Source organism: Felis catus, chromosome A3 (genome assembly GCF_018350175.1).
Source record: "Felis catus isolate Fca126 chromosome A3, F.catus_Fca126_mat1.0, whole genome shotgun sequence".
In the NCBI taxonomy this organism is placed as follows: domain Eukaryota; kingdom Metazoa; phylum Chordata; class Mammalia; order Carnivora; family Felidae; genus Felis; species Felis catus.
In genome coordinates, this window is record NC_058370.1 from 16302905 (window position 1) to 16326435 (window position 23531).

The window sequence follows — 23531 nt, forward strand, 5'->3', positions numbered from 1 at the left end:
CCCACTCACCATAGGGACTCTCCACTGGAGCCCCGAGGGGCGCGTTCACACTGACCATGGCCGAGCCCACCCAGCCAGAGACGCGGGGGCATGGAGGAGCCGGGCCCCACACACAACGGCAGCAGGGCCACCGGGAGCCAGTCCACCAGGAAGGCAGTGAGTACAGCCAGCTGCCACCGCCTGGTTATCTTATTGATTCTTCTAATCACCCAAGGTGGGTGGATATGTTAAAGAGTAACCAGTCACTTAGGGAACCTGCGGCTGAGGACTGTCACTGTTACCATGGCAATGGCAACCTGGCCAGATCCGAGGTCCACTTGGGCCCCAGTCCTGCTCTCTGGGGTTGGGGGGCACCTGGAGCCAGATGTAGGGGACATCAGCCCCTCACCCCAACTTGAGGTAAGGGACTGGCCAGGAGGCGATGAGGAGGTGAGAGTCCAACCTGGGTTGGGTTTTATGGCTCCTCATAATGGGTGTGGCATTGTGGCAGGAGGGAGGGGTAGCAGAGAAAAGGAGGGGAGTGGAGGACTGTATTATTGAGCACCTACTGGATGCTGGGAGTAGCACACAGGTATTGCCACATTTAAATTAAGCCTCTGTGAGGAAACTTGAGCTACAGAGAGACGTGGCCTGCCTGTAATCTCACAGCTGGTGACAGAGGAGTTGGGTTAGCATTATAAACCACAGTCTCCCCTTCATCGAATATATATTTACTGAGCACCCACTGTATACCAGGTCCTGTGCTAGACTCCAGGGATACAGAAACAAGCAAAGCAGGCATCAGCCCTGCACCCATGGAACTTGTGGACGACTGGGGGAGATGGGCATTCATCAGACAATATTAAAGATTATTCAAATATATTATGACACAGACCTGATTACAAACCGGTGAGTGTGATGAGGACGGAGAAACACAAACCAAATGGCAGACTCTGCCCATCCCCTCTCCTGGTCCACTGGTCTCCTTCTTACTCAAAAGGCAACTACTGCTGAAATCTGCATTCTGGTCTCTGACGGCACAGCCCTCCTGCATCTCAGCTCTCTTGCATGCACACCTGCTCCCTGGCTTCTTTTGGAGCAGTCCGTTTTCTTTTGTCCCAGCACTGTGCCCAGTGGCTTGATTTGGGATTCTGAAATCACCAGCTTCGACAGACCCCTCCATGCCACCCCGAGCTTCTATACTGTTTCCTTTCTCCTGGCTTGTCTAGTCTCTACCTTTATTTCCAATCTTTTTTTTTTTAATGTTTATTTATTTTTGAGAGACAGCAAGTGGGGGGGTGCGGTGAGGGGGGACAGAGAATCCAAAGCGGGCTCTGTGAGGTCAGTGCAGAGCCAGCCCGACATGGGGCTGGAACTCACAAACCGCGAGATCATGACCTGAAGCTGAAATCGAGAGTCAGATGCTTAACCGAGTGAGCCACCCAGGCGCCCCTCTGTTTCCAATCTTTTCACTCCTCGCAACTTTTCCTTTCTCATCCTCAGCAGGACGAGACTACCTCTGCACAGAGAAGAAGCCTTAAACCTGGACATGTCCAAACGCCTCACCCAAATTCACCTGCACCTCCTTCACCCAGATGCACCTGGTCTGCACCTGCCTCTTCCCCCTGCTCAGGAACCCCCCGTGAGCCCATGGGGTTTCTCCTACATATTTGACCTCTCCCTCTTTAGACTTTTAAAATCAACTTTCTGTTGAAAGTATAATTTACATATAATCAAACGCACTCTTTTTAGGTACACAGTTTCATAAGCTTCGATAAGTGTGTAAACCCATACAGAACATTTCCACGACCCCCCAAAACTTCTCTTTGTTCCCCTGCTGTTAATCCTCCAGCACCTCCCTCTCCACGCAACACTGACCTGCTTTCTGTCACTCTACATTAGATTTGTCTTTTCTAGAATATCATAGAAATAGAATCAGACAGCGTTTACTCTTTTGTGTCTGGCTTCCTTTGCTCAGAATGTTGGTGAGATTCACCCACTTTCAGGTCCCCTGGTACTACCTCCGTATTCCACTGAATAGATACTCTGTAACTGGTTCGCCCAGTCACAGGCATTGAAGTTGTTGCCAGTTTGGGGCTATTGTGAATTACACAGCTACATATGGTCATGAACAAGCCTTCCTGAAGGCATATGTTTTCATTCCCTTGGTTAAATTTCCAGGAAAGGAATTGCTGGTTGATCAGGTAGGTGTATGTTTAATTTATAAGAAACTCTCAAACTCTCAAACTCACCGAAGTGGTCAGACTTTTGTATGAATACCATTTTGTATTCCTGCCAGGGGGGTAAGAGAGCTCCTGTTTGTTCTATACACTTATCGCTGTTTATTGTTGTCAGTCTTTTAACTTTAACCATGTGAGATGATCTTTCCTTTTGCTTTCACTTGTTTTAAACTAGTTTTTTTTTAAATGAAAAAAGTAATACGTTCGTGTATTAAAAATGAAAATTATGCAGGGGCGCCTGGGTGGCTCAGTCAGTTGAGCGTCCAACTTCGGCTCAGGTCATGATCTCGTGGTTCGTGGGTTCAAGCCCCACACTGGGCTCTGCGCTGACAGCTCTGAGCCTGGAGCCTGCTTCCAGTTCTGTTTCCCTCTCTCTCTGCCCCTCCCCTGCTCACACTCTGTCTCTTAAAAATAAATCAACGTTAAAAGAAATATAAAAGAAAAAGAAAATTGTGCGAACAGCATATGATGAACAATAAGCCCATCTCCTACAATACAAATTCTTGTTTATATTTCCGGAAATTAAACATATACACACACGTACACACTGCTGTGGACTGAATTGTATCCTCCCCAATTCCTATGTTGAAGCCCTAACCTCCCAATGTGATTGTATTTGAAGATAAGACCTTTAGGAAGTAAGTAAGGTTAAATGAGGTCATAAGGGTGGGGTCTTGCTTTGATAGGATAAGTGTCCTTCCAAGACTGTGGGAGGACACAGTGAGAAGGTGGCTATCTGCAAGCCAGAAAGACCGTTTTCCCCAGAACCCAACTATTCTGGCTCCTGGATCTCGGACTTCCTGTCTCCAGAACCATGAGAAAATAGTTTTCTGTTGTTTAAGCCACCTGACCTATGGTATTTTGTTGTGGTAGCCCAAGCTGACTAATGCATAGACACAAATGTAAATGCATAAAATGCACGGGAACGTGTTAAACACACCCTAATGCCACTTGCTCCTTTCCCCGCTTGGTATCTAAGGGCTGTGTCCGTCCTGGCATACCTACCTCATTCACTTGAGTATTGATCCAGTTGTGTGAATGTCCTATAATTGATTTGACTAGTGTCCTCTTGCTGGACATTTAGGATGTTTCCAGGCTTTTGTCACTACAAACAGTGAATGTCTTCCTGCACAGGTCTTGAGCCGCATGTGGGGAGTATATCTCTAGGAAATTTCTAGAAGCAGAATCCTATCAATATTGAAATATGCTATAATATCTCTTTTATTAAAAAAAAAAAAAAAGCCTTCCAGGGCACCTGGGTGACTCAGTCGGTTAAGTGTCTGACTTTGGCTCAGGTCATGATGTCACGATTTGTGAGTTCAGGCCCCACGTGGGGCTCTGTGCTGACAGCTCAGAGCCTGGAGCCTGCTTTGGATTCTGTGTCTCCCTCTCTTTCTGCCCCTCCCCTGCTCGTGCTCTGTCTCTCTCTGTCTCTCAAAAAATAAAATGTTAAAAAAATTTTTTTAATAAATAAATAAATAAATAAATAATCCTCCCTTAATAACTTCCTCCCCATCTCTGCCACTGTATCACCTTTCTCCTCCCTTCACTGCTGAACTTTCAAAATAGTTGCCTATACCAGGGCTCTCTTTTTTCCCCATCTCCTGTGGCACAGCCCACTTCAGTCTGGTTTCTGTTCCAACTGCCCCCTACACATACACACACACACACACACACACACAGTCTTCCTTGGTGGAAGAGATGATTTCTTACTGAAGCATTCAAAGGACATTTGGCTGCATTTGACAGTTGACTCCTCTTCCGTTAGCATCCACACTACTATAGTTTTCTGGATTCCTTCCTTCTTGACTGTCTCTTGACATTTCATGCTTCTCGACCTGTCTTTGAATACTAAAGTTACTTGGAGCTTAATTCTAGATTTACTTCTTGGTTTTCATTCTGTTATCTCTCCTCCCGTAATCATATCCATTACCATGGCCTCAAGGCCAACTGTATACTCATGACTCCCAATTATGTATCTTCAACCTAAATTTCTCCTCTGGAGGCCAGATTCATATATCCAACTGGCCTCATCTATCTCCTAGATATCTCCACTGGTATGTTTCACAATCTCAAATATGATATGGCCCTATCATTGCACTCCTGGTCTTCACTTCCATCGAAACTCCTTCCCCTAAATTCCCCATCTTGATAAAATGGCCCCCTTCTCTACTCCACTTTCTTCACACCCGCACCCAACCACGACAAAATCCCCCTGCATTCCACTTCAACATCTCACAAAGTCATCCACTTCTCCCTGTCTCCAGTGCCATCATCTTGGTAGGAGTCATCCTCATTTCTCACCTGGATGACTGAAATAGCCTTTCACCCAGCTCCCAGGATCCATTCTGACCCTGTCAAGTCTATTCCCTTTGCAAGCAGCCAGGATTATCTTTTCAAATGCAAATGACATGTCCTCCCACTGTTAGAATCTTGTGGTGCCTCCCCCTTGTCCTTGAGTGAAGCTCCAAGATTGTGCCTGACTTGGCCCCTGCCTCTCTTCCCAAGATCAGTTCACTCCCTTTCCCTCTCACCCAGCGGGCGTCTTTTAGAACCTGACAAAGCCCTGTGCCCTCTCCCCTAGCTTCCTGCCCCCTTGTCCTTATGGGAGCCTGTAATTCCCTGTTCTTCTCCCAGATGGCACTTACTTCCATTACAATAAAGTATTTGTATTCATCTTCTGTTTAATGCCTCCCTGTCACACTGGAATTACAAGCTCTAGGAGCCTGGGAACATTATAGATCTCAGGGGTCGGTCAATAAACATTTTCTATAAAGGGCCAGAGAGTAAATATTTTGAGTTTTAGATATGTGGTCTCTTGCAACTACTCCTGTCTGCTGTGGGAGCATGAAATCAGCCATAGACAATATAAAAACAAATGAGCTTGGTTGTGTTCTAATAAAACTTTATTTATAAAAACAAGCAGTGGGCCGGATATGGCTTGTGAGCCATAGTTTGTCCACCTTGATCTGTATATTAGTGACCACTGCGCTCAGAGCTGACACTTTTATAGTACTTACTATATACCAAACACTGTTCTAAGTGCTGTCCATGTATTCATTCATTTAATGTTTTGAAGGACCTCATGAGGCAGATACTATTAGTGTCCCCATTTACAGATGAGACAAGCACTGAGAGCTCACAATAACCTACCCAAGCACACTTAGCCCTGAAGTTAAATTTGAACCTAGGCAATCCGGCTCCAGAGTCTATGCTCTTAACACTCTCAGCTGGTGAATGAGCAACCAAATGAGGTTGGGGTATGAAAATCTTCAAAAAGTAAAATACTACAGAGGCTTCAATGTTCTTGCAGATTTCTTGCAGGAGAAGTGGGAAGCACTGTTGCCCTTCAGTGGGAACAGCAAAGCAACAAACCAGGATGCTATGGCAACTCCTCTCACCCTGAGCCCTCACCCTGGGTCTGCAGGGTCCAGGGCTTGGCTAGCATCAGCAAGCCCAACCTGCTCATTTCTTGGTCAGCGTGGGCTCTGCTCAAGGGCAGTTTCGTGAGAGGGAAGCCCCGGAGGTCACTTGGAATTCCCGCCCCTACAATGTCACTTTTTGCTTAATCGTCCCTACCTTTGTCCAGTCTCTGAGTTTCTCCCTTCTTAGCTGAGAAGCAGAGAGCAAATGGGTGAAGACATTGGGGTTTTGAGTCACATAGAACATATTCAAATCCAGCTTCTTTAGCCTCAGTTTTTATGTCTGCGAAGGGCAGATGGGAACAGCGCTTATCGCTTAAGATAGCTGTGATAATTCAATGAGATTGAGAGGGTACTAAACAGTTCATAGATGCCAGTGATTGTCCTTGCCATTCTCCTGGTTCTTGGGACACAGGAAGGCAATGTCAAAACAACACAGGCTTTGAGAGCAGATGAAGCTGAATTCAAATCCTACGTCTGCTCCCTACTAGCTATATAACTTTGTGCATACCTTTTAATTCAGGGGATCTCATGCCACTTAAATTTCCAGAACATTTTGGGAAATTGGCATAGGGTGGCAAGCCTTTTCCCCCCAACATAAGGACGTTAATAATTTTTTTAAGTTTATTTATTTCTTTGAGAGAGACAGACACAGCACGAATGGGGGAGAGGCAGAGAGAGAGAGAGAGAGAGAGAGAGAGAGAGAGAATCCCAAGCAGGCTTCACACTGTCAGCACAAAGCCTGATGCGGGACTTGAACTCATGAACTGTGAGATCATGACCTGAGCTGAAACCAAGAGTCGGGTGCTTAACTGACTGAGCCACCCAGGCGCCCCAATATTTTTTTTAAGAAACTAACATTTATCATCACCACTGTTTTACAAATGAAAATACTCCATCCAAAAAAAAAAAAAAGTAGGAAGGATATAATCTGCGAATAATAAACTCACAGCAGTGTACTTGTTTCCCTTCACCTGTTTCCCGCATTTGGAAATGGGCACTCATCCTAAGCCTCACTTTTCCCACCAGTAAAATGGAACAGTAATACATACACATGCAGTTGCACGCTGATCTATTCGTCGTGCCTGGCACAAAACAGGGGCTGAGGGGCCGTTAGCCCCCTCTCCTGGTCTTCCTCTGGAGCTGGTTTTGCCCTCACTCCATCTCCCCCTCCTCAATTCCCTTCCTTCCTTTTTTGACCCCTTCTGAGACCTAAGAGAAGGAGGAACCAGAAAGAGCCACCACATCAGATCTCAAAGGACTTTACTGGGGGCCTGGGACAGAGGGTGGAGAGGTGTTGGCATGCACAGGTCGTGGCCTAGGTGGGAATGACCAGTGGGAAGAAAACTCACTCCATTCAGCACGATGTAAGGAGTCTAGGGAAAGGGGCTGTTTTTTCCATCCAGGTCTTTGAATGGAGTGTTCTCTGGTCAGGCAGGGAGTGGTCCCCAGCTGGAGGGCAAGGTCTGTGGGGGAGATTTTACTATCTCTGGAAACAAAAGGACTTTTGTGTGTTATGATATCTGGGTGGAGTGGGGCAGGGAGAGGGGAAATGGTTTATGGGAATGAGAATGAGGCTCTATGGGATGTGGGGGAGAGAGAGAGAGAGATAGACAGACCAACATGTGGAGTGGTAGAGAAAAAGGCTCAGGAGAAGACAATTCTCTCAGGCGGCATGGGCTGAGCTTTGGTTTTGCACTCCATCTGGGCACTCAGAGAGGAGTCAGACAGCCTGTAGGGCATGTCAGGACCTGAGCTCCCAGCTGGGTGCCCTTGCAGACAAAGTGTGAAGCCATCAGTAGGTCACACCCTCCTCTGAGCCTCAGTCCTCAAAGTTTGGCTGTTACTGAGTGGATGAAAGTGGGTTTCAGGCTAAAGATCGTTTCAGAAATACCCTTCACTGGATGGACAAAGACCTGTGGGTTTGGGACCTGAGAGTTGGCCAGGCAGCCCCATCTAGCCCTGGCTCTCTGAGCACTGAGTCAATGAAAGATATGGGCCTCTTTCCCGGAAGTTGGAGAGAAGAAAGCTGTAAGAAAGAAAAGAAAGAAAGAAAAAAGGTTGTTTTCTTCAGGCACATGCTGGACATTTTGGGAATGGAAGGAGTCAGGAGGGAAAATTCAGATCAGTGGAGTGAGCCCAATTATGTCCTTTAAAAAAACAATTATTCTTTGACCTGGTCTTTGGGAAGCAATCCTCTGGAGGAGGCCAGAGGCGCCGCCAGGGCCCGGGGGAAATTTAGAACCACAGAAGCTTATTGGATTTGAGTCCAGAGAAACACATGTTGCTACTGCAGGTGCCTTGGTAACTTGGGGGACAGGCAGAACACGGCCGCCCCATCTTGTATGGTGCCTCGCCAATCCAGTTGCCCCTGGAAGAGAAAAGGTCCCAAGGAGATGGGGACAGAGAGTTATGTGAGCAACGTTCACACAGGTTTCCAAATCCCAGCACCGCCACTGACTGGCTATGGGACCTTGGGCAAGTCACGTCTGTAAGCCTTGGTCTCTTCATCTATAAAACCAAGAGAAGACTCCTCTCTCTCACTGGGATGCAGCAAAGATCAAATAAGGGAGCCCTGTGTGCATGCACCCAACACCAAGCCTGGCGAATAAGCGACTCTTCAGTAAGTGTTGGGTTTCTTATTTCCTCCACCCCACCTCCCATCCCTGACTCAGGCAGCTCTGAGTTCTGGTCCGGGATTCTGCCCAGCTGGTAACAGAATAAACCACCTCGTTTCTTCTGAATAAAATAAAGAAATGAGGGGCACCCGGGTGGCTCAGTCAGTTGAGTGTCCGACTCTTGATTTTTGGGTCAGGTCAGGATCTCGCCATGGTGAGATCAAGCCCTGCGTCAGGCTCTGCACTGACAGTGCCTGTATGAGATTTCTCTCTCTCTCTCTCTCTCTCTCTGCCCCTCCCCGCCCCTCCTTCTCTCTCAAAATGAATGAATGAATGAATGAATGAATGAATGAATAAATAAAATGGTATCTGCAAAAATGTGTGAACACTTTATGACCTTCAAAAGTGCTGTGCAAATAGAAGCTAGAATAATCAGATGACGAGTATAATTCAATCATGGGGGCACATGCCCTTGAAGCCTCATCATGGCCACTGCTGTCCGTTTCTTCAACAGCCGGATCCCAAATCCATCCTACGTGCTCCTGAGTTAGTCCTTTCAAGAGACCATGATGGCTTTTTGGAGGAAGTGGGATAGGGAGTTGATTGTTCAGTGTTTACAGAATTTCTCTTTGGGATGATGAAAAAGTTTGGGAAGCAGATAATGGTTATGGTTGCACAGCATTGTGAATGTAACTAATGCCACTGAGCTGTATGCTTAAATGATAAATGGTAAATGGCAAATCTTATGTTACACATATTTAAAAAAAATTAATAATGTAACAATATACCAAAACCCATTGAACTGTACACTTCAAATGGGTGAGTTGTATGGTATGTGAATTGTATCTCAATAAAGCTGTTAAAAACAAACAAACCACTTTCATCACTTTCTCCTGCTCAAAAACTTTTAGTGGCTTCCCATTGCCTGTGCAGGGGTCGACAATTTTTTTTTTAATGTTTATTTATTTATTTTGAGAAAGAGAGAGAATGCGCGCATGTGGGCATGCATGAACCGGGAAGCGGTAGAGGGAGAGAGAATCCCAAGCAGGCTCCGCATTGTCAGTGCAGAGCTCCATGTGGGGCTTGATCTCATGACTGTGAGATCATGACCTGAGCTGAAATCAAGAGTCAAACACTTAACCAACTGACCCACCCAGATGCCCCAGGGTTGGCAATTTTTTTCAGATAAAGGGCCAGATAGTAAATATGTTAGGGTTTGTGGGCTGTCTATCTCTACTGCTTTGAAACCAGCCCTGGATAATATGTAAATAAATGGTGTGGCTGTGTTTCAATAAACCTTTATTTACAAAAACTAGCAGCACGCAAGATTTTGGCCATGAGCCATAGTTGGCTGACCCCCAGCTCACAGAAGCACATGTGCAGCTTTTGGGCAGGTGTTCCAGACTGCTCCAACAGATCCAACTTACATACCCACTCTTCCCCATCCCAGCCCACAGATTTTTCTTTTCTCCCTCCTCTTCTCAAGGCCTAAAATCATTCCCTAGCTCTTGCTCATGACTGCCTCATCATCTCGCCACTGTTAACTTTGCCTTATTTTCTCGCACTTCATATGAATACTCATTGTGGGCAGAAAGGATACCTTTTATCTCCAAAAGTGCTTGTTGAACGACTGTAAATAAAGTCAGCCAAAGTGCTTAGAAAAGTATGCATTTCTGGTTTTATATGGAGTTCACTCACTTATTCATTCAACAAACACTTCAGGAGCAGCTATAGGGCACCAAGACTTGTGCCGAATGCTGTGAGTCCATAGTTTTCAAAAGGTGCTTCTGGAAGTTTGGGGGCGGTGGGGGGGGGGTGTGGTGGGGACACCTGGGGGTGATGGAACAAAAGTCATTCTTTTTTTTTTTATTTAATTTAACCACTGGGGAAAAAGTTCTGCTTTTAAAAAAGGGGGTTGAAATCATTGTAGTAAAAGGATATAGAAATGAATTAGGTCTATTTCGAAGAGTTTATAACCTAGTTATAATCGTGGCCACCATTTACTAAGCATGTACTGTGGGCAACTATGTGCTGTGATGCTCTGTGAGGTAAGTAGGATTAGCCCTATTTTATTTAGGGGCAGAGAGAGAGAGAGAGACAGGGAGACAGAGGATTCAAAGCAGACTCTGCGATGAGAGTGGAGAGCCCAATGCGGGGCTCAAACTCGTGAGATGTGAGACCATGACCTGAGCCGAAGTCAGACTCTTAATCAACTGAGCTACCCAACTTCCCCCAGGATTAGCCCTCTTTTAAAAGAGGAGAGTGAGGCCTGTAGAGATGAAATGCCTTATCCAAAGTCCTCATATGCACATGGTAGAGCTGGACATTAAACCCAGATGTGGTCGCAGCAGTAAGCATCAACATATATTCTGACATTATCATGAGCCCGGGGGTGTTACTTGGGTCAAATCATTTACTTCTCTCAGTAATAACGAGTAGGTACTATTTTATTCTCATTTTGCAAGTGGAGAAACAGGCATGGAGAAGTGAAGTTAAATCACAAATTTGAACCCTGACAGCCTTGACTCCAGATAATAAAAATCTTAACAATTATGCTGTTAATGCTGCAAAAGTTTGATGTATCAGCAAATTGGAACAGCCCCTTAAGCCATTTGTAACGAAATTTGCTTTGTGTTTTTGTGTCTGATAAAGCTGGGCTGATACTTTGTTCATAGATGTCACCGTTAACAGGTAAAGGGCTTGAGAATTTGTGTTCAGGCTACCAATGACTTCCAGAATATCAGAATAATGTAGTAGACAAAACATAGGACTTGAGGAGCACCTGGGTAGCCCAGTTGGTTGGGCTTCCGACTTGATTTCGGCTCAGGTGGTGATATCATGTTGTGTGAGTTTGAGCCCTGCTTTGGGCTCTGTGCTTGGAGAGCATGGAGCCTGCTTGGGATTCTGTCTCCCTCTCTCTCTGCAGCTTGTTCTCTAACTCTCTCTCTCAAAAATAAACTGAAAAACAAAAAAGAACATAGGACTTGAAATCAAGACTTGTGTTTCAAACAGCTTTGCTACCTCCTGGCTTTGTGACTTTTGTAAGTTACTTAACCTCCCTGATCCTCAATTTCTTACTCTTTTAAAAAAGGAAAAAAGTTTCCCAGTATCACTCTCATTTTTTCTTCCTTCTTTCTCTTTCATCTCTTCAATGAGATAACGAGATGAAAATATTTTGTAAATGGCTAAGGACTATTTGAGAGTAAAAGGTGATTATCAGCATGTGATTTTGAAATTCTAAATATTATGCTTACTTAGAATTTGTTCTTGTTTTTATTTATTTATTTAGTTAGTTAATGTTTACTTAGTTTTTTGAAAGAGAGAGAGACAGAGCATGAGCCGGGGAGGGCAGAGAGGGAAGGAGACACAGAATCGGAACCAGGCTTCAGGCTCCGAGCTGTGAGCACAGAGCCTGACTCAGGGCTCAAACTCACAAGCCATGAGATCAGGACCTGAGCCAAAGTCAGATGCTTAACCAACTGAGCCACCCAGGTGCCCCTGTTCTTGTTTTTATATGAGAGTCTGCAATGTTGGCAAATTTGTATAGTGTAAGTCGGCTGTAACTTCCATTCCTCTTTCTGCATGTTTCCAAGAGGCTTACATACGAAGGCCACTTGTGACCTCCCTCCCACCAAGCTGATGGGAGAGTCTGGAGGAAGGAACTGAGTGTGCTCGTTCTAGCCTTCCTTTCTTTCCCTTGGGATCTGCCTGGCTGCAGGGAGCGTGTGTTCTCGGTTACTCTGTTCCTGTGACGAGCTTGGAGGGGCCAGCAATGCACTTACTGGAAGAGGACTGCAGTTGTTAGGTGTCCCCAGTCAATCGGTGTGCAGGTCCAATTTGAGAGTGAGCTATTTGCAAGCTTGCTTGCCTGGCACATCTCAACCACTTTCTCTGCTATTGACTTCATCAGCGCGGCTGCCTAGCCACCTGACTTGGTCCTCTGTCTCCCAATCACTTTTGCAATTTGGGTAAAGAAAAAGAATTATCAATTGACTCTAAAACTACCAAGTTGTATGGTATTGAGGTTTCTTTGAATTCTGCCCATTCCACCTTCAGGGTCCACCCCTGTGCCCCACGGCCCCCTGCCTGGGGGCTGCACTTACTTAATGGCGTAGTTGCAGACCAGGTACACTGCCTGACGCCAAGTGTTGCCCCAGACGTTGATGCTGCCACAGGTGTGGAGGGCACAGCCCAGCCGATTGGAGGATGCCCACACCATCTGAGGAAGGACAATGACAGGGGAGGCTTAGAGAAGAACTCAGGGGGGCCCAGGCCCCTTGGCACGGGGAGGCTCCTGGCTGTGGTTCAGGGTGTGGGCATTACGTGAGGTCTTTCTGGGGAAGCCATCTGCCTCCTGTTCCTGGAGACACATTGTGCTATAATGTTTCTCAAGGTTTTTGTTTTTTTACTACAACCAACAGTAAGGAATGAATTTCCAATTGTTAGTGCACAAAATACACACACACACACACACACACACACACAGCTGGAACACAAGTTTTGTGAACCCATATTTAATATTTTCATGTGTGACATATGCTAATATTTTCTATACTGTTCTATTAATATTCTTTCTTTGTTTCCTAGTAACTACCGCTTGAAAATCATTATTGTGTTAGAGTTAAAACACAAACTTTAGAGTTAAACAGCCTTGGATCAGAATCTCAGCATCACTAGTGTGTGGCTTTGACCAAGTCATTTCACCACTCCGCACCTCAGTTTCTTTGGTAAAGTGAAGGCAATAATGTCCTCTGGGATATCAGGAAGGACATTGTCTAGGCCTCATATTTCCTAGAGGGTCTCCAATGTAGAGTTTTGACATTAATTCCAAATGAGTCACAGAGAGATAGACAGACTGAAAGAAAATATTGGTCCTGGGGCACCTGGGTGGCTCAGTCAGTTGAACGTCTGACTCATGATTCCAGCTCAGGGCATGACCCCAGGGTTGTGGGATCAAGCCCCGAGTCAGGCTCCACACTCAGTGCTTAAGATTCTTTCTCTCTCTCCCTCTGCCCTTCTTCCCCACTCATGCATACTCTCTCTCTCCCTCTCTTTCTCTCTCTCTCAAAAAGAAAAGAAAAGAAAAAAGAAGAAAAAGAAAATATTGGTCCTGTGATGGGAATTTTCGGTCCCATTTCCTACATTACATGGCATTATATTTTTATGTGTAACAAGTGGTAACATATTCAATATTAGCACTCAAAATATACTACAATTGGGGCGCCTGGGTGGCGCAGTCGGTCAAGCGTCCGACTTCAGCCAGGTCACGATCTCGCGGTCCATGAGTTCGAGCCCCACGTCAGGCTCTGGGCTGATGGCTCAGAGCCTGGAGCCTGTTTCCGATTCTGTGTCTCCCTCTCTCTCTGCCCCTCCCCCGTTCATGCTCTGTCTCTCTCTGTCCCAAAAATAAACGTTGAAAAAAAAAATTTTTTTTTTAAAAATATACTACAATTTTGTCATTTTATTTTACCACTTTTTTAAGATAGTGGGGTTCTTAGAATATACTAGAAAGTGTTTGGACCTATTGAATTCAAAAGCATTCTTGAACTCGTCCGACCACACATCTCCATTTTGGGGGTCAAACAATCTGGTCGGGCCCACACAAGACACTCAACGCAAGATGCAATTAGCTCAGTTCAACATACACACAACCTTCCAGGAATATGCTTATTGTGTGAGAGGAAGTCCATAGGGCCTCTGTCCTATTTATTTATTTTTTTCATGTTTATTTATTTATTTTTGAGAGAGAGAATACAAGCAGGCAAGGAGCAGAGAGAGAGGGAAGCAGAATCTGAAGCAGGCTCCAGGCTCCAAGCTGTCAGCACAGAGCCCAACACGGGGGCTCGAACTCACGAACCCAGAGATCATGACCTGAGCTGAAGTCAGACGCTTAACCACCTGAGCCACCCAGGCACCCCCTCTGGTCTATTTCTAATTTCTGTCCCACCACATTCTTCTTCTTCTAGGCTCCCAGGATTTGTTCTCCCTCGGCCCTTCCTCCCAACAAAGGGGTACCTGGGTATAGTGGGAGCAGACAGGGCCGCTGCAGCGCCAGGGGCAATGTGGGCGACAGTCCCTGGGGGCCGGAAACGAGTAATGCCGCTTCTCCTCAGACCAAGACTTGACGAGGTCCACCACCGAGCGGTACCTGGGGAGGCAGAGCAGATGGAAGGTACACTGGCTGGGGAATGGAGGAGCTACCCTGCCACCACCACTGTGCTCCGTGACCTCATCGAGTGACCGAGAGGACGAAGGGAAAAAGGTCACTCACCGGCCAGAATGGATGGACAGGTTCTGGCCCACGTGTCTCATCAGCTGTGAGGGCCCGTGGGCCCAGATGCACTGGGTGGCCCAGGCCTCGGCAGACCTGGCCAGCCGCTCGTCCCAGACCTGGGGAAAGAAAGGCCATGAACTTCCCTGGGGCCGGGGCACCGGCGTGGGCGGGGAGGAGGGGGAACCGCTATCCCAGCGGTGTCCTGAGATGGGCATTGTCCTGGTCCTGTTTCTCCTCCATCTGCTTGGAACCCTGCACCAAATCCACTGGACAAATCAGAAAACTAAGAGTCAGAGAAGGCCTATGACGTCAAGGTCAACAGCAAGTCCACACCAGAGCCAAGATCCACCCTGACCTCCCACTCCTCGTCTGGTACCCACCCCCACTCCTGCCACTGGACTTCAGGCTGGGGGCTCTCGGCTCTGAGCGGGCTCTGTGGTGTTTGTGCGGGAGTTCCTAGCAGTCCCTGGAAGTGACTGAGCCCAGGGTGATGGGGAGGGAACCGGTTTATTATTTTATTTATTGTATTTTTAAAATGTGTTTATTTTAACATTAAGCATTTTGAGTTCAAAAGGTTTTTTTTTTCCTGAATAGTGAAAACATGCACAAATTTAATATGTGAGATGCCTAAAGGAGGAAAAGTAGAAAGTTTCTCATCTTTTTTTTTTTTTAATTTTTTGTAATGTTTATTTATTTTTGAGACAGAGACAGAGCATGAACGGGGGAGGGGCAGAGAGAGAGGGAGACACAGAATCGGAAACAGGCTCCAGGCTCTGAGCTATCAGCACAGAGCCCGACGCGGGGCTCAAACTCACGGACCGCGAGATCGTGACCTGAGCTGAAGTCGGACGCTTAACTGACTGCGCCACCCAGGCGCCCCGAAAGTTTCTCATCTTAATCCTCGACTTCCTCCCCCACCTGTCCTGCCCCATAGAGGCTTCCTCCTCCAGAAACACTCTATACATGTACAAGTATATATACATGAATATACATGCATACATATAATTATATAATTATATGTAAAATATATGATTATATATAATACATATAATTATATAAGTATATATAATTATATAAATGTATATAAATATATAATTGTATTTAATATAAAAGTTATACATTTTGTTGACAAATGGCAGCTAACCAGACCTTCTATCAGGTTCCTGGCTGCTTTTGCTCAACCAAACAGATTATCTTAGTGGCTATTCCACATCAACACATAAAGAATAACCCCCTCCTCCCTCCCAACAGCTTCGTAATTTTCCAATGTGTGACTGCCGCAAGTTTTATAACTTGAAAAAGGACCACTTTTTTAGAAAAATACCAGTTTCCTTCCACTCTGACTTCCTAGGATTCTCTGAGATACTATTCATTCATTCATCATATTTGTTCACTCAGCAAATACTGAACAATATTTCTAGGCACCCAGAACCGACAGTCTAGCAAGGAAATGAGACATTAAACAATCATTACGATCCCGGTGGGTGTGAGCATGTGAAACAGGCGACGGGAACTTTTGGGGAGGCTGTGGGAGAGAAAGGATTCCTTGGGCAAAGGATGCTTAGTCAGATGCCTGTCCTGCGGGCAGAAGGCAGCTAGTGAAGAAGCCACAGGGATAGCAAGAGAGGGGTCCAAACATGTTTCCAGGGTTGTCCAACTGGCACTCTTAGGGAATGCAGAGGAATGTTTCTTTCGTGCCCCAAAGGGGTAAAATGAGGGAAAGAGCATGCTAACATCAAACCCACATTCACTGACCCTGCTGGGGTCCATGGTGAGCTGTTTCACTCTCTCTGTTCCACCACGCATGCAACAATTAAACACTCGTTGGGATGAGTGCCTTACACACACGCTGGTGCACAATAAATGTGTCATTGTTTGAAAAATGGAGGACCTTCCGTGTGCCAGCCCCTGTGCTAATAAATGCATGAGTCAGTCAATGAACAAATAAATGACTCCCCCACCTCTAGCTGCTTGCTGTTCTGGTTCCTATCCCCGCCCTTCCCCAACACCTTATGCCTACTTGACATTGTATTACCCATTTGTTATGTTGTGGATGTTTGTTTTCTATCATCCCCATGAGGGAAGACACCTTTTCCATCCTGTTCTCAGCATCTCCATGAGGCTTAGCGTACTGCCTACCTCTGAGCAGCCGTTACTACCTAAGTGAATGGACACATTGCAAAAGCATAGGGATTTTCAGGCTGTTGAGAAGCACATGTTTGTCTTGGAGCGGGGAGACTGGCCATCTCTTTCTGTAAAGAAATCTGTGGGTGGGCTAGAAGCCTATCTCTCCAGGCTGGTTTGAGACAAAGGTCCTGGGGGAGGGACTGTGATAAAGAGAAAGGTCCCCTCCTCCACTCTGAGAGTCTGGCTTCTGCGGGGCTGGGGTGACAGCCCCTGGTCCTGCCTCCTTAAGGGAACATCTCTCAGCTTCTTCAGCCGCTCAGCTGCCAGTTTTCTTCAGCTTGAGACCCCAGGTACCAGTCCCCGCTGCTCCAAACTCTCCCCCCACAGGCCTGCTGAGTACAGTCTGTGAGTGTCCATCAGACCCCTGCCGCAAAGAGACAATAGCATGGACCTCTCCAGCCACCCACCCCCTGCAGACCCCAGCAGGGAGCCAAAATCCTTGGGCAAGGTATGGTGTTGGTTAAGACCACAACCTTTCGCAGCAGGCTGACCTGGGTTAGAATCCCAACCAGATGACCTTTGGCAAATCTCTGCCTCTCGGTTTCCTTATTTGGATAAAGGAGACTGCAATCTCCACGTTGAAGGCAGAGGAGAACCCTCAGGGTTATGTGTAGGTGAGGTGCAGGCACACAGTGGATGCCCCATAAACAGCAGTCTGCTGACCCCACTTCCCAAGACAACCTGTGCGCATGGCCTTAGTGTCCTCATCTATCAAATGGGGAGAGTAATTCCTGCCCTTTGCACAGGACCCAGACACCGAGATACTGGCTAGTGGGGCCAGGCTGGCAAGTGGTCCAGCCCTTCCAGAATACACTGAGTTGACTGACATTTGCTGGAAAGGGCACAGGGGAAGGCACGGGAACTCACCATATACTCCATGTTGGCCGCAGGTGGGTGCACACTGGCCCGGATGTGGTTGTGATAATCCAATAAGGCACTCATGTCCCGGGCAGAGATGTGGCGCTTCCGCCGGTAGCGGGGCACCCCCAGGCCACTCAGGGGCCACACGACTGTGCCCTCGGTCCGGGCCAGTGCCAGGGTGGCATTGGGCATCAAGGCGTTCACTGCCTGGCCTGCCCAGAAGAGCAGGCCTGCCAGGCCCACGGTGCTGGGCAGCAGGGGCATAGCTGGCTGGAAGGGTCACGCGTCACCTCGTGCAGTCAGCGCCGGCTGCCTGGAGGGGGTGGGCACGAGGGCACCAAACCCTGAGCGTTCTCCAGCACTGCCACCCCGAGGGTGCTAACTAACCCCTGGGAACTTGGCAAAGATCTCCTGACTCAGCTCTAGTCCTGATGCCCCCACACCCTGTCCTTCCCACCCCAGTGGACTCAGTGGATCGGGCGATGGAGGGACATGCCCGGACAGCAGCTAATCCTGATCAGGCCGTGTGACACAGATGGAGCTGGCATCACAGCCAGGGTCCCATCCCATGAGCCCAGGAGACAGACACCTGTCCTCTCCAGCCCGGACACCCTCTTCACCAATCCTGCTCCCAGTGGGCTCCATCGATGCCCTCAGAGGGCAGGGCCAACCTTCCCCGGGGCATACTGCCAGGCCCTGTCATCCCTGAATTGCTGTGTTTTGGGGGTTGAGAGTGAGACACAGGAAGAATCGGGTGGCAGAGGAGATGGAGGAGGATGAGGCAGAGAAAAAGAGAAGCAGAGAGGAAGAAAAACGAGAAGAGACCCAAGAGCCGTCTGAAAAAAAGAGAACAAGGGTGAAGGAAATTGGAAGGTGGAAAGATAAGGAGAGAACGGGAGACAGTGACGGGGGAAAAGAGAAAGAGCATGGGAGAGACAGAAGCAGAGGGAGAAATTCTGACAGGGGAAAGAAGAACAGAGAAGACGAGGGAGAAAGCAGTTAAAGAGAAGACAGCCAGAGAGAGGCGTGCGTGCGGGCGACCACGCAGCAGGCTTCCCAGGGGCGCGTACCCAGGCCGGGCAGCCCAGGCGGGTTGCAGCGGGCGTCGAGGAGGCAGGGACCTCTGCAGACACCCTGGCCCGCCTGGCAGCGCGGCGACTTTAACGGTCCCCTGGGAGCTGATGGCATCTGACGTCCGGGCCCCACAGCCCCCTCCCCTTCCAGCCAGGCCAGGCTTGGACCGAGGCTCCGCCTGCCCGTTTGTGGGCTTTCCTCTCCCGCCCTCTGGCGCCTCTGCTCTTCCTGCTTCCACCTGGGGTGTGCAGGGCTGGGCTGAGCTGCTGGTTGGGGTAGGGATGTGACAATGGCAGGGACTCCAGGAGGAAATAGCACTCCTACCTTAGAAACCCCAGAGACAGAGGCTTTTCTCTGCCTTCCGGACCCCAACATTAAGGCCACCTTGCTTTGGGAGAGTATTCTTTGACTGTTTTCCCTACGAAGCCGTCCAGCCTCAGAGTAGGCAATTAACTTGGTCCCATCTAATGAGCACCTACTATATGCCAGGCCTGGGCTGAGTGCTTTACACACACAAGTTCAGCCAACCCTCAGAAGCAGATACTATAGCTCCCCATTTAACAGGTGAAGAAACTGAGCCCAAGAGATGAAGGGACGAGCCCCAAGCCAAGCCAGCCGTCTGCAATAGAGACAGGATTCAAATCCAAGTCTGACCCCAGAGCCCTGTTAGTATGTAAAAAGGATGCCATTTTCTGGGTTTCTTTGTTTGTTTCTAAGGATGCTATTTTTTTTAAACCAAACCAACATCGAAGCCCAGAGAAAGAGCCCGGGAGGATGTTCACTAGCATGCCACTCGAACAGAGCACCATGCAGCCTAATGAATTAAGCGATGGATCTGGGTTCAAATCCCCATTATTTCGCTCACTAACTGGGTGTCCTTGAGCAAGTTACTCAGTCATTCTGTGCCTCGTCTGTAAAATGGGAGTAATAATGGTACCTACCTTCTAGCACCGTTGTGAAGATAAAACAAATTAACATTGTGGAGCGCTCAGAACTATGCCGGTACACAGCGTGTGCTCTGTGCGTGTGTGTGTGTGCATGTGTGTGTGCGCACGTATGCGTGTGTGTGTGTGCTTGCACAGACACATGCACCAGCATGCAGATGTCTATACAGGCATGTGCACGTGTGTGTTGTCAAAGCCCCTTTGGTCTCTGAGTTGCTGTATTTCTAGGTTAAGACAGGAGTTTAATTTCTCCTCTCTGATTACTTGTATTCTTCACAAGTAACAAGCAATACTTTTGTAATGGAGACAGTAGACTTACAGGAAAGAGGTTCTATAAAAACACCCAAAGTCGAAGCATTTGTAAGCCTTCAGCCTCCTCTTCCAGTGACCTCTGAGAATCCCCAGGACTCAATGTTGGGGTCCCCAGCTGAGCCAGGTGGCAATGGAGCGCTGGGGGCTGGGGTTCTCCCCAGACACATGGCATTCCCGCCCTCGGCAGCCACCCAGCCTCAGCCTCCCGGCCCAGACCATGCCTGCTGCCAAAGCACACATCTTCCTGCCGGAGTGGCTGCCTGCTGGACGCTGGGGGAGGTGGGGCAGGCCGAGGCAGTGAGGGCTGGGGGTGCTGGCCCTGTCTGGGACAGGCTTTCACCACCGTGCCAGAAAGACAAGGGGGCTGGGCTCCAATCTAGCCCCATCTCTGCCTCCAGAGTGCTGTGTGTCCTGAGGTAAGGTCCTATCCTTCTCTGGGCCTCAGATGTCCCATGAAAAAAGCTGGACTGAGGGCTTACCCGCCTATGGCAGGCTGGGACCCACAGCACCCAGGGGGATCTCTGCAGCCCAGGGTAGGCACACGCGAACAGCCTTGGCCCTTACAGACCCAGGAGTGCCAACCATTATGCCCCCCTCTGTCAGCACGCTCAACGGACCTTCTTCTATGGCTTGCACACAAGTGGAGCTTCACATCCACGGTTCACTGGTTTTCACAGCAGCCTTTGAGGCAGTAACCCCACCCATGGCACAGCTGGGGAGACTGAGGCACACAGAGCCTCAGGGACTTGTCCTAGGGCCGGGAGCTTATTTGTGTGGTAATGGGGACTCTGCAGTGAACATCCTCACACGTTTACAGAATGCACATGCCTCCCCTGGGCACACACCACACGCACCTGCATATACACACTCCCGCAAGCGCATCCTCCTCCTACAAACCACAGAGACGGCTCAATCCCCCATCCCCTTAGATCCTTTCTACTGTGCCCCCTTGGGTGCCCTTGCATAAATATACAGGAACTCACCCTTTACACATTTAGTCCTGTGAAAACATATAAGCCATCCATACTTGCTCCTATCTCAGTGCTCGGCACTATTTTAAGCACTTACTTGGATGAGCTCATTGAATCTTCAGAAAAACTCTATCAGGTAGGTACTAATATTGTCATCATATCCATTTTTATATGCACATGGCAGCTAAGTCACAAAGAGGTGAGTCACTTGCCTGGGGTCACACATCCAGTGGGTGGCACAGATGGGTCAGGTGCCCGGGCAGGCTGGCCACGCTGCCTCCGCGCAGAGACACAGACAGACAGCTCCACATACAAAAGCATCATCTCCTACCACACACATTCACACATCCACAGAAACCCAGAAAATTGCACCGGGCAAACACACAGCAACACCCCCAGGCCGCTCCACCGGGTGGGAACGTCTCTGCTGTCCTCCTGGTCTGAACCTGTTCCCGCGCCCCCTTCGGCAGGTTTTCAGTAGATCAAAACGATAGGGGTGGGGCAGGAAATAACCAGGGATGGCCCAGATTAACGTCCTGGGCCGGGATCTCATTTTAGGGTAAGAACACCTTCTCACCTCTGGATTTTACCAGCTGGATTCAGCTACTACGTCACCCTCCTCCCTGTCGTAATTCTCTCTGGGCTTGGGCAAGCAAAGGGAAATTCTTCCAGAGAGTAGTCGTATTTGAGGCAGTAGGGCTCAGTGGCTACCAGCACAGCTCTGGATCTAGACACCCAGGTTCGTGGCTTACCATCTGTGCGATGGTGGGCAAGTTACTTAACCTTTCTGTGCCCCAATTTCCTCATCTATAAAATGGGGCTGCCTCACAGCACTGTTGTGAGGATAAAATGAGTTAGCACATCTGAAGACACTTGACACAGAGTAAGCGGTCAATATATGGTAGCCCTAAGAGCAGCTAACAACAATAGCAACAGCGGTCAACCGTGATTAGCACATACTAGGTGCCGGGCACTAAATGCTTTAGGGGCCTGATCTTATCTAAGCCGGGCTCCAGTTTCTTGGGTGAGGTATCAGAATCCCCGTTCTATAGACTAGGAAGTGAAAACTCAGAGAGGTCAAGCAATTTGCCCAAGTTCACACAGCTAGTGCCAGTGGAAACTGGATTCCAGAGCCAGGTCTCTGATCCCTCATCCTGTAAAGTTGCTTTTGAGTAGACTGCAGGACAGAAGTCTGGTATTCGAGGAAGGAGGCTGAGAGCTTTTAGGTCCCTCATCTGCCAGTTGAGGAAAGAGGTTCAGAGAGGTTAAGTGACTTGTCTAAAGTCACACGGCAACTGGCAGACTTGGGACTGGAACCCAGATCCGCATCACTCCAAATCCAAGGAGAGGGAGGAAGCTAGAAGGAGGGCAATGCATGTGAAAAATAATAGCGATGATCCAGACTCTTCAAAACTTTTCAGGTCAAATGCTCCAGATTCTTCCAAAAGATAAATTAAGAAAATGCAAGGGACGAGGGAGGAATCAGTAGAGATTTAAAAGATACACATTTTTTAATATGGACAAGGCTAACCTATAGTCTTTAGGGATGTGTACTTGGGCAATAAAACTATAAAGAAACACAAAGAAATACTGTCAAAGTCAGACTGTGATCAGGCTGAGACATTTGAGGGATTCCTATTTCTTGGTCTGACTGGTGGTTACAAGTGGTTTGCTTTATTGGGTTCCCTCTCTGTTTTGTGTGACTTTCTGTATTCGTTTTATTTTACAATAAAACAGGCTTTTAAGAACATAACAGCAGGAGTCATTTATACAATGACATCCTCCATCTGTTACCACCTTAACCATGCATGAGGATTTTAATCTCCTTTTAATAGTTAGAGGATGCGAGGCTCAAAGAGGGAGGCAACTTGCCCACAGTCACACAGCAAATAAGTCTGGGAGCTGGGACTCGACCCCTGTGGCATGGTTTGTCTCTGCAGCACAGCGGTGGTTCGGCTGCCGGTGGTAGTTCCTGGCCCAGCAAGGAGAATCGGAAAGGCCTCATGACAGATGCAGAGAAACTCACGCCTTAGAAAATAAATCACACTCAGAAGCACCTCTGGGCTCCCAGGTCGGCCTCCTGCTCTCTCTGCAGCCCGATAGCAGTGTCACCTCCTTGGCAGGTTACCCAAGAGGGGGCAGGATGGTCTAGCAGTGGGTAAGGAGCAGAGCTGTGGTTTCAGACACGTGACCTGGCTCTGAGCCCTTTCTAAACCTTAGTCTCCTCATCTATAAAATGGGAACAATAAATAGACACTACCTTATTTGGCTATTAGGAGAAATTCAGCGTGATACATGTTAGCACACAAGCCAAAGTTTGTTCAACGTTAGCCAGCCGTTAACCTCCCCAAACAGAAACACGGTGTGATTCCATTGACACACTGCGCAAAAGCAGGTAACACTAATGGAAGATAACAGAAGTCAGAACAGAGGCTACGCTGAGGGGTACTGACCGAGGGGGGCAGGAGGGGGCTCCCACTGAGGGGCTGCACCTGTCTTTTATTTTGATCCAAGTGGTGGATCCAAGGGTGTGTGTATGTAAAACTTCATCTAGTTGTATACTTGAGATTTCAGCACTTAAAATTAAGTTATGCTTTAATTTTAAAAGTTGGACTTAGGGGCGCCTGGGTGGCGCAGTCGGTTAAGCGT

The 23531-nt window shown here is 48.0% G+C and overlaps 2 protein-coding genes across 3 annotated transcripts in view; both read right to left on the reverse strand.

Moving 5' to 3' along the window:
- Positions 1 to 117, reverse strand: part of HNF4A (hepatocyte nuclear factor 4 alpha) — a 58796-nt gene extending 58679 nt beyond the window's left edge. Inside the window, exon 1 of the mRNA XM_045053579.1 lies at positions 10 to 117. Within this exon, the coding sequence (XP_044909514.1) occupies positions 10 to 58 (49 nt within the window). The 5' untranslated portion in view covers positions 59 to 117. The remainder of the gene's footprint in view (positions 1 to 9) is intronic.
- Positions 118 to 7879: 7762 nt separating this feature from the next.
- Positions 7880 to 18831, reverse strand: R3HDML (R3H domain containing like). Of its 2 annotated transcripts, none has more exons than XM_003983453.4 (6): positions 18652 to 18831; positions 17588 to 17890; positions 14531 to 14649; positions 14275 to 14407; positions 12363 to 12478; positions 7880 to 8012 (listed from the first exon to the last, which is right to left on the reverse strand). In XM_003983453.4, exons 2-6 carry the CDS (start codon positions 17843 to 17845, stop codon positions 7880 to 7882), a joined length of 759 nt encoding a protein of 252 aa, XP_003983502.1. In that variant the 5' UTR covers positions 17846 to 17890; positions 18652 to 18831. The 2 variants fall into 2 exon arrangements, with proteins under 2 accessions (XP_003983502.1, XP_019682028.1); XM_019826469.2 differs by having other exon boundaries at positions 17588 to 17894; positions 18652 to 18826.
- Between the last annotated feature and the right edge of the window lie 4700 nt (positions 18832 to 23531).